The 11,202-nt window shown below is 41.2% G+C and overlaps 1 protein-coding gene across 2 annotated transcripts in view; it reads right to left on the reverse strand.

Annotated features, from left to right (window-relative positions):
• Positions 1 to 215: 215 nt before the first annotated feature.
• Positions 216 to 11,202, reverse strand: part of LSM6 (LSM6 homolog, U6 small nuclear RNA and mRNA degradation associated) — a 14,850-nt gene continuing 3,863 nt past the window's right edge. For both annotated transcript variants that reach the window (XM_006143459.3, XM_006143460.3), the window contains exons 2-4: positions 6,315 to 6,418; positions 1,456 to 1,569; positions 216 to 504 (exon numbers count right to left, since the gene is read on the reverse strand). In XM_006143459.3, coding sequence (XP_006143521.1) covers positions 470 to 504; positions 1,456 to 1,569; positions 6,315 to 6,408 — 243 coding nt within the window. In that variant the 5' untranslated portion in view covers positions 6,409 to 6,418 and the 3' untranslated portion in view covers positions 216 to 469. The remainder of the gene's footprint in view (positions 505 to 1,455; positions 1,570 to 6,314; positions 6,419 to 11,202) is intronic.

An 11,202-nucleotide genomic window follows, 5' to 3' on the forward strand; every position in this document is an offset into this window, starting at 1 on the left:
ATGGCTGCTGACTGACACTGGAAGCCTTTGGACAACATTTTCACTCGAGTATTTCGTGTGATGAATGGAAGAGGGAGGGATAAAGGAGGACGGCTCTAAGTGTTTTCCTTCTATGCCCACCGCATGCACCGTTTCAGTCTGCCAAATAAGTAAGGCAAGTCAAAGGACGTGACACTGCTTGAAATGGTTGAGTTAAATAATTCTGAAGAAACAGATTTTGTCATTTTTTTATTCTTTCGGCATTCTGTACACTGACATAGAGGTAAAAGAAAACGACTGAAATTTAAGTGTCAAAGAACTTTTTACAATTAAATCCACAGCTGTATACATTGATCTTACTCACATGTCAGTTAAAAACTCACCAACTATTACGAAACAGGACAAATTACATCACAAAAGAACCAAAAAGTAGAAAAGAATTTCACAAAAAATATATCCAACTATGAAAACTATTGCTCTCTTGGCGTCTTCACATCCTTCGCTTCTGTGTACTTATGTACAACACTGAAAAGAAAAAAATAAATAAATTGAAAAGCTGCTCTTTAGTACAGTAGCCAAGTTTTTCCCCAAATAATAATTAATTTATTATTATTATTATTTTTACATTTGCTATAGGGCACATGTGTTTACTGGGGGGGGGGAGGGAAGAGGGAGAGGGAGAGAGAGAGAGAGAGAGAAAGAGAGAAAGAGAGAAAGCAAGCTGCCAGGTCTAAGACTTGAACTTGAACCACAGTCAGCCATGACAGAGTCCAGTACCTTAATCACATCACCTAGCAGCCCCATAGCAACAAGTTTTAAAAGCAACTGATTCTGGCCTGACACCTCTTAAAAATTTTTTTAAATTCTGATAGCACACAATTAATTTTATAAGCACTATAAAATTAGTTTTATGAGTCTAGGCCTGCGTTTGATGTTTCCGCACTGTGTCCTAATTATATCTATGGATCTGACTGACTCTGCCACCAGTGCCCAGAAAGACAGAATATACATCACAGTCCTGGAATCCAAGAAGGCTTCAACATGAGAAGTATAACTGCTAGAGATGTAGGAAAGGAAATCAGTAAATCTGTCACAATTGATTTCAGTTAATAATGAAACAGCATCGTTTTCTTTTTTCCTTTCTTTCTTTGTTTTCTGGATTTTTGCCATAGGGCACATGTGCTTACTTGGCGGGGGAGGAGGGGTGGGGAAGGAGTGAGAAATCATTCCCTAGCGAGGATGGCCACGCCGCATTCCCTTTTCCTCCTGAGATTCTGGGCACATGTACACAGCATGCATTTCAGGTCGCCAGGTCTGGGACTTGAACCGTGGTCAGTCAAGCACCTTAACCACCACACCACCTACTGCCTCCCTAAAACTGAACTTTCAAATGATCTAGAGAAACGCCCTGGTGATCCTGACTATAAACACAGGCTTATTTTGGATGCTGCACCACGTAGAGCGCAGGGGGATTACCGTTGTTCCCACGGATGAACGCGTCCCCGTACTTATTCTTCAGCTGCCCGTTCACATACTCTTCTGTCTGCTCCAGGGCTATGTTCATGTAGCCGTCCAAGCAAGCCAGGACCCCTGGAGACAGAGTCAGCCAAAAAGAAGACACAGAAAGCAAATAAGGGCTGACGTTGACAGGATCCACCTTAGAGCTGGCATTTCATTCATCAGCTCTCGATGCTGAATATAGAAATTCCACCATAAATGCGATTCAACAGACGCATGCACAAAACAAGTCTTTACTTTCTGCCGGTCTGAACGAAGGCTGGGAACTATGTAACGTGGAAGCCATCACGCATCCACTACCGCCAGGGACAACAACAAACGGTCCCTTCCCTCATAGTATGCATGATCGTGACAACTTGGAAAGTGTTCACAAAAGGAACAGAATGAGAATACTTCGGCTAAAATACCGTTCTTTGAAAGCTAAGGACAGGAGTGGGCAATTATGCATGAACCAATGATCCTCGGTGCCAGTGGCATTTCTGACTCAGTGAAATGCGGGTCTGGCAGATTGAGTTCACTCTCTCACAACATCTACTGCCGCAGATGAATGTACTCCAGGGTTAAGAGGAAGTCTCCACAATCTGTTAAAATAATAGAAGAGGAGACAGCAGGTGCTCCTGAAAGAACATCTTAGAGCTGTGACTCACAGTGAAGAGCAGCTTGAAACTACAGGGCAGCATATTGCATGCCAACACATCCCATTCTGTTTTGCTACAGTTAGAATATTTTCAAATCAAAATTAATGGAGAAAGATGGCTAAAAACATTCTAGGGAGCTTTCAAGGAAGCCGTTTGAGTGAATCGTTTTTATTGTGTTAAGATGGTATATATTTTCCAAAATTTGATCCAATGATTTTTGTTTTTTTTCCCAGAAAGATGAAAATCTGAAAGCCTCTAACATTTGGTCTCTAATTTAAAGTGGTATTTTCTATCATAGAAAAAAAAAATGTTAGTAAGAACAAAATACTACAGGTCTGATTCGATGAACTAAGTCAATAGTTTCATTTAAAGTCTTCACTTCATTAATATGCTCCTCACTTTCTGCTCTGCCCCCGTTATCCTCCAAACAAAAGTTTCTATTCAAAATTGTGTGTGTGCAATGAGAACACAAGACATTTATCGAGCAGAATTCTGCTAGAAGCTGTAAACTTTCAAAAAAAGTGAAAATGGATTGTGACAATTATTAACAATTACCTCCTAGCAAAAGTAGCAAGATACAACTTCATGGTTTGTTTTCTGCTGTATTATCTTACATCTAAGCCACCATCATCAAGACATGACAAGCAAATGTTTAAAAATGAATCAAAATGATTTCAAAGTGAAATGTTTATTTCTAATAAAAATACCTAACACGGCAAAGGTTTAAAAAAAGGCAACCTGTCCAGATGAGAATATAATTCTCTCCCTTCTCCAAAGGATAAACCACTATAGATTACAGAAATCAAGACTTTTTTTCCCAAACTTAAAGAGAAACTGCTACAAAGATCTGTTTGTTTGTTTGCTTTAGTTTAACCAGAAAATAACTGTATTCTTTTAGTAAGGTTCTCTAATAGTAAAAAACATCTTGCCTCAGTAAGAAAGAAACCATGGGGGTCAGCAGGTGGCATGGTGCTGGACTCCCACACGGTCAACCCTGGTTTGAGTCCTGGACCTGGCAGCTTGCTTTCTCACTTTCCCTCTCTCTCTCTTGTCTCTTTCTGGTTAAATTGAAGAATGATAATGATAAATAAAATAATTAAAAAAACAAAGAAACCATGAATATATATTCACAAGAGAAGAAAAATTATGGTCACTAAACACATGGAAGGTTGTTTAATCTCATTTTCAGTAACCAAAGAAAGTATGAATGAGATATTAGTGTTGTCAATGAGTTTGGGAAAGATGAATGTAAGTCAATACGGGGCTGTTAAGGGTGTGAAGGCAGACAAACTCAGGGCAGAAAGCCTAGTCCAGGGATTTATACCAGAGCTACTTGAACAAGTGCACAAAATACATACCAAAGGAGCAGAGTTGCTAATAATGGTCAAATATTGGTAAATAGTTAAACGTCCACTAATAAGAAACTGGTTAAAAACAAAAACAGGGCCAGTCGATGGCACAGTGATAATACGACACTCTGTAATGCTGAACCCAAATGGGAAAGTCCTGGGTTCGCATCCCGAGGCCTCCCTGTGTGTGCCGGGTAACTGCTCACACTCCTGGGATCCTAGCTGGCTGTGGCTGGGGTGGACTGTGGCATGCAGACCTTGGCAGGGGTTCCCACTCTCTATCACTCAGGGGACATACATTAGTTAAAATAAAACTATGGTACATCCACATAGGGATTTCTGTGTCACTATTAAAACCTCTACATTGTTGCAAAACTAAATGTGTAATAATGAGCATAAAAAAAATCAGATTGCATGTACACCCGATTCCCTTTATCCAAAATTATGTTTATTTATTATTATTATTATTTTTTTTTTGCTATAGGGTGCATGCACTCGCCAGAAAGACAGAGAGAGAGACAGAGAGAAAGCGAGAAATCACCCCCCAGGAGGGATGGCCACACCACAATCCCTTCTCCTCCATTCTCCTCTTGGGATCTTGGGCACGCATGCACATGTGCCCGGCGTGAGTTTAAGTCACCAGGTCTGGGACGCGAACCGCGGTCGACTACATGGGAGTCCAGCAACATAGCCATTAACTGCTGGTCCCCCAAAATTATATAGAGATAAGACTGATTATCTCTGGTAAAATTTTGGGAGGTTTTGCTCTCTTCTATGTACTTTTCTCCATTATTTGCTTTTAAATTTCTAAAAATAGACAAACTAAACATGTATTACCTTTTTTAATAGAAACAGATTTCTAAGGAACAGAGAAGAAAAAAGGTCAGGCTGGTTGGTCTCTTCAATCAACTGGGTTAGCTCTGAGGCACGGTGTTGATGTGCTGCTCACAACAAGCCAGAGCCCACGTGGCACTTGGGGTTTGAATCCCCAGCCTGGACAGCCTGAAACATGCAGGGCGTGCCTGATAAATGCCCAGTATCTGATGGGCTGGAGGACTGAAGAGAGTGGATCAGGGTGTGGCCGACCCTGTGAAGGGCGCTCCTCTCTCTTTCTCTCCCTCTCACACGTGTGTGTGAATACACATGCTCTATTGAGAAGAAAATAAATAAATAAAGTGGGTACTGAGAAGATATTTCTAAATTTTGCCAGAGGGCATGTGTGCTCTCTATTGAAAGAGAGAGAGAGAGAAAGTAAGGAAACACTCCCCCTCCCTCATGGGGGATAGTCATGCCACTTTTCCTCCATTTCTCATTCCTTTTGGGATCATGGGCACACACGCAGCTGGTATATTTTTCAAGTTGCTGGGTCTGGGATTTGAACCGCATAGTTGGCCATGTGGAATCTAGCTGCCTTTAACCATCATGCTACTAGATGGCACCTAAGAAGATATCGAAAAGTGTGTCTATTTCTCATCAATAGTCAAATATACTCAAATTCCTACACATCTACTATCTCCTTTGGGTTCATCAATAGTTCAAGAATGAGAAGAATACACAGACTTCACAGTATCTCAAGTATTCAATACAAATCCATTAGCTCCACTATAAAAATTAAACTGAAAATATGTAATTAATGTCAAGAAACTAAAGTAGTACAAAAACGGCACAGTGGTTTCTTAACAAGGCTTCTGAGTCAAGCTTGAGTTTGAATCTTAGCTCTTCTTATGAGGTGGGGATAATCAAGAGATCACAAAGGATTTCTATGAAGATAAATGAAAATGTATTAAAGTGATTAACACACACAGGGCACGTAGTAAGCTCTCAACAAAATTATGTTTGCAAGTGTGGAAAGAGGGAAAGGCTCAAGAGATTACCATCATTATTAATTATTCAGAAGAGACCAAGAAAAGGGCACAAAACTCTGCTAATGAATTAGTTATCTACACCTGTGAAACAGTCTAGGTAATTTAACATATCTTAATCTTGGAAGATTAAAATTTTAATAACTTTAAAAAATGGAATTTTATACCCTTCCTCCTGGAAAGTTAATTCTAGAAGTATTACAGCCTCTTAAAAAGAGTATCCTCTACAAGGACAGAAAGGTATCTTTGAACTTTTTAAAAAAAATTCATAATATGTGTGTGTGTGTGCATGTGTGTGAGTACTTGAGACAGACAGAGAAAGAAGAGTGACTTCAACACGGTCTTGTTGCAGCACGATCCCTTTCCCCTAGCCCTACAGCTTATAGGAGAAGCCTGGGTATGCTTGTACCCAGTTTATGTGCAGGCTGACCTGGGGATCCAAACCTGCGGTTGCCCATGTGGCTTCCAGGACTGAAGCTCAGTGTGCTTCCCGCTGCGTGTCACAGCTGGGCCCAAGAAACATGTCTTTGGATTTCCCTGCCCCCCACCCCCGCGTGTTAATAAGAATGGGAAGTTTGTGCTATAAATTATATTGTCTACACAGATCTTTGCAAATCTGAATACTTCTACACAAATCTGAATACTTCCAACAAACACATGCTGCTACACCTCGGTGCTCTTTGTATGCAGTTACTCAGGCCTGAGTTGACGGGGAATCCCAGGGAACTCCAGCACACACATCGGGGCAAGAAGACACACAAATGATGCCAGAAGCCAGAAGTACATACTACCCTGTGAGAGCTGCCTCTCTAACAGGACCATCTCAGAAGATGAAAAAGAGATGGGTATAATAACTGTTGACCACCAATCCTTGGGTCTACTGAGTATATTTAAGAGGTTAATAAAACCCGGGCAGTTCCACTTATTTGTTTAGTTACTTTAGTGAGGATGAAACATGAAAATATTACCTCGATAATCCACTCCAGAATTTAATTTTACCACAACTGGCCGTCCGATGATTTGCTTCAAAAAGTCACTGGGGGTTTGCTTCCGCAGACTCATTGTAACAATCCTGATCAAAAATATGAAAAGGAGCAATCAAGGTAAAGACAAAAGTTCATTATTCGACATAAAATCTTGTAGCTCTTAACATCCTCATAGAAAATCAAGTATCAAAGGACCACATGTGTAGTAGCACCCCCCCTCCCACCCCGGGCTACATGACAGCAAACACGTGTGCAGGGCGCTGTACGCATCCATGCCAAGCTAAGTGCTGTACATTCATGATCTCATTCGGTCCCCAAACCACACAGCACAGCCTCATCCGTGAACTAAGCTCTGTGTTCACAAAGCCCCCACTCCCAGTCGCGGGTCACTGCGGCCTCACACAGAGTCAGTTTACCCACTACAACCAGGACCACGTCCAACATTCACTGAATGCTGACTTCATGCTACACTCTGCGAAGAGCTCCATAAACACCATCAATTTAAACTTCTCTAGAACCCTTGGGAGAAGGTCTTTATATTCCTTTTTTTTTTTTTTTTTGATGAAAATAAAGGCACAGAAAGATCAAATCATTTGCCCCCAAATGTGATGGAACAGTTAAGCTGAAATCGGTCCTGTTTTACAGTCCCTTCTATACAGGGGAGGCATGTTTATGAATAATGAATGCCTAAATGGTCTACCTGAAATTAAAATTAAAAGCTAATATCTGGGGATCAGCAGGTGGCATGGTGGTTAAGGCGGCTGGACTTTCACATGGTTGACCACTGTTCAAATCCTGAACATGACGGCTTGAAAATCACGCTTCGTACGTGTGTGTGTGTGTGTGTGTGTGTGTGTGCGTGTGCCCAAAATCCCAGGTAAAGAATGGAGAAGGGACTGCAGTCCGGCCATACCCCGTGGGAGGTGATTTCTCACTTTCTGTCTCACTCTCTGTCCCTCTCTGACAAGCATACGTGCCTTAAGACAAAAATTCTTATTATTTTTTTTAAAAGCAAGCTATTATCTGCCTGTATATACTACAGCCAACACTTTCATAAGCCCTTCACATGTATTAATCAATTAAAATACCACTATCCTATGAGGTAGGTATTGCTTTTATCCTTACTTTACAGATGAAGAAATACACACAAAAAGTTAAAACACCCTGTTCTAGGTCACACAGCTAGTAAGAAGATGGTCAGGCTAATCACAACCTTTAACAGCATTCTGAAAGATGCTGGACCAGCAGCTGGCATAATGACTATGTCGCTGGACTCCCATGTAGTCGGCCGTGGTTCGAGTCCCAGTCCTGGTGGCTTAAATTCACGCTGGGGACATGTGCGTGCATGCCTAAGATCCCGAGAGGAGAATGGAGAAGGGATTGCAGAGGGGCCATCCCCCCTGAGGGCGATTTCTTGCTTTCTGTCTGTCTCTCTTTCTGGTGAGCCTATGCACCCTAAAGCAAAAACCTCCCTTGTCCCCCCACCCCCCCAAAAAAGAAAGATACTAATGCAGCCAAAGATTCTGAAGGACTCAATTATGGCTATAGCCCCTATGTGCCGTAAACAGTAAAGAAAAAAAATCCTTAAATTCAAGTACAAGGATCTGAAATAAACAGCACTATTCACACAAATCAATCCTATCAGGCAAAGTTACCCATCACTCCTTTCGAAATTCTTCCTGCTATATAACAGCAATCTTTCCTAAAATACTTTAGTAAACACATGAACAAAACTGTAGCAACTTAAGCAGAACTCATGAGTAAAATAACCCTGGAAATGAATTTTTCTGTTTTAGTCAAATTTAGCATCACTATCATAGTAGCTATACAGCACTGAGACTTTAAAATGCAGTATTTTAAGGCTTCTCCTCAAGAACTTAAGTGTTTTTTTGTTTGTTTTCATCAAAATAATTCACTTAATCTTCTTCTGTAAATAGCACTGCTTATTTCACTCCAAGTATATCCACCCCCTGCTCTGAATTTGGGCTCAGAGCGGTTGTGTGTAGATCTCTCAAAGTGAATCCAGGTAGGCTCAGCAGTTCGGGTAAGCTAGAACGCGAGGTTATTGGTTTTCCACTTGTTCAGCAACTACGTACATGCACGCACCATGCAAAGAAACCCAGTAATACACACACACGGCTCTGAACTGAGAATCCAGAAGATGAAGTTACACTTCTGTGTAAAGGGCACGCATAAATGAAAGTGTCCATAATTTAAGTAAGATAATTTTCTTAAAGAAAAATCAGTATCCTAAGGTAAGTAAAAAAAAAACAACAAATTTCAGATCGTACTGTTTGGACCATCCACATCCCACACCCTGTTTAAAACCTCCCCCTTTTTCCTATACCCCTTAGCCTCTAAGGCTTGAAAGATTTTTTAAAGTGGGATTAACGGATTATTTTGCTCAACAACTTTTAACTTCTCCACTGACCTGCCAACTTATTTTCTTAGCCCCACAGTCTCAACAGATAATTATAACCCCTATCCAAGACAATCAGGACTCAGAATATAGACAATGTGTGTTCAGTACAGAGAAAAATTTCAAAGTAAATGCTGCAACAGATTCAGCACCTTTAATGAAATCAGTAAAAACAAGTCGTCCCTTTGGTGTATAAACTTACCTCTTGAGCATGTGCTGTTTTGTGGTTGGACACTTGTAGGGACTATGAACCTGTAGGCTTGAGAGGGACTCAACTCTAAGTCTTAGGTTCATTGTCTTTCTTTTGTAGAGGTTTTTGCCTTAGGACACATGCACTCACCAGAGAGAGAGACAGAGACAGTGAAAGGGGCAGTGAGGAGAAGCTATCGTGACATGGCCATCCTCCTCCTCACTGTCCCTCTCACTGTTTCTGTCTCTCTCTCTGGTGAGTGATCTCCTGGGATCTTGGGCACGCACGCACATGTGCCTGGCATGAGTTTCAGGCCAAAGGGTCTGGGATTCGAATGGCTGTCGGTCATGTGGGAGTCCAGTGACATTGCTAAGCCATTTGCTGGCCCCTCATTTTCTATCGTAAATGCCAAACCGCTTTATGCCAGTTTCTTCACTCATAAGACCGAGGTGAAACTGGCTGTCTATTTTGTGATTAAAAATCCATACAATGCATTGTGATGTGACCATCTAGTTCACAGGGATTTATTAACTATTTATTAGCAATTTCACCTACTCCAAGAGTACTTACAGTTTAGCATGAAAAAACTTTGAAAAGCAAAAAATTAGAAGGAGCTAAAAGTTAATGATAGAAAATTAAAAAAAAAAAAAACAACAAAAAACCGCAAACCTAGACAGTTGTTTTGGCAGTATTGGTTATTTTAAAGATGTTATTAGCATTAACTTTCTACATCTTTTTGTAAAGCACAAATATGTTCTTCTAAGCTTCCCACAGATAATACTTCCATCATGCCTCATCTGCATTCTAGTTAACAGTTTTTTCCCAGAAGGCAATCAGTATTTCAAACTTTGAAGCAGCACCTACTAAGAGCAAGCACATAGAACCGGGGCTATCGCACAAATAAGACAAGGCCATGGACCTGCAGAGGGGGAAAAACACGGACAGGGAGACTTCACAATGGATGTTCTACTTGGATAGAATTCTATACAGAGAGCAGTGCAGGGAGGATCTTCTTGGCCAAGGCATGGCACAGCAAGAGAGCAAGAGACTTTTGGAGAAAGTGATACCTGAGTCACGTCTGAAGGAAAAAGCAGAGAACACTAAGCGGAAGGAGGGAAATCTTAGCTAAAGCATAGGACCACATGCTTAGGTTGAAGGGCAAATCTACACGTGAGGAGGAGACCCAGCTGCCAAGCGAACAGTGCCCATTTTGGGGGAGCACAGCCTTGGCTATACATCTACTTCCTAAACCCAAATCAATTGGGTCACTTGCAGAATCTATTCAGTGGTTCTGGGGTAGGATCCAGGAATCTGCACAAGCTTAGGAGATTTTTTTTTTTTTAAAAAAAGATATTTTTGCTATAGGGCCTGTGCATTCACCAAAGAGACAGAGAGAGAAAAGGTAAGAAGTCACCCCTCAGGAGGAATGGCCATGTCACAATCCCTTCTTCTCTTGGGATTTTGAGTATACACACACACACACACACACACACACACACACATAAACACGCACACGCACACATGCCCGGTGTGAGTTTCAAGGCTCTAAGCCTGGGACTTGAACTGTAGCTGGCCATGTGAGAGCCCAGTGCCTTAACCACTACTTCACCTGCTGGCCCCAACCTAGGAGTTACTTACAAATGTGCAAGTTTGGGAAATCCTGCTGTTAGAGGGAAAAGAGTTTTAGCAGGAACTTGTTGGGGTTCCGCTATCTGCTTTGGTAACAGAGTGCAGACAGGCCCTTTCCCACTGGGTTCTGCAATCGCACCGTTCAGTATCTGGCTGTTTTTGATAATAGCTGCCACTATGTCCTCTTTATATATGTATTTTTTTAAGTGAGCCTTTTCTACCTCAGAAGACTGGGAGCCAAATGAAAGAAGGGGTTAATAGCCAGCCTCTCGTTTGTTCTCCAGAACAGCTACATTCTGCTGAAGCTCTTGGAAAAAAAAAAAAAATTTTTTTTTAAATTTATTTGGAAAGAGCATGGTCGCCTCAAACGCATTTTATCCATCACTTTAGGAGAGCCATATCTTTTACATTAGTCTTCATTAGGCTTCCCTGGTACTCCCTGGTACTTAATGACTTGCCCATAAATCCATTTTGTATGAGTAAATTGGTCTTGACACCACAATTTTTCCCATCACTTGGCTCAAGTAATTTTAAGTTTTCATCTTTTAAATTGGATAAGGCAGAAAAGAATAGTTCTGATGATTTCTGGAGCAAGAGATAAGACTCTAGAACCATAAACACGTAAAGGGAAA

The sequence above is a fragment of the Tupaia chinensis genome, unplaced genomic scaffold (assembly GCF_000334495.1).
Source record: "Tupaia chinensis unplaced genomic scaffold, TupChi_1.0 Scaffold000098_3, whole genome shotgun sequence".
Taxonomy (NCBI): Eukaryota; Metazoa; Chordata; class Mammalia; order Scandentia; family Tupaiidae; genus Tupaia; species Tupaia belangeri.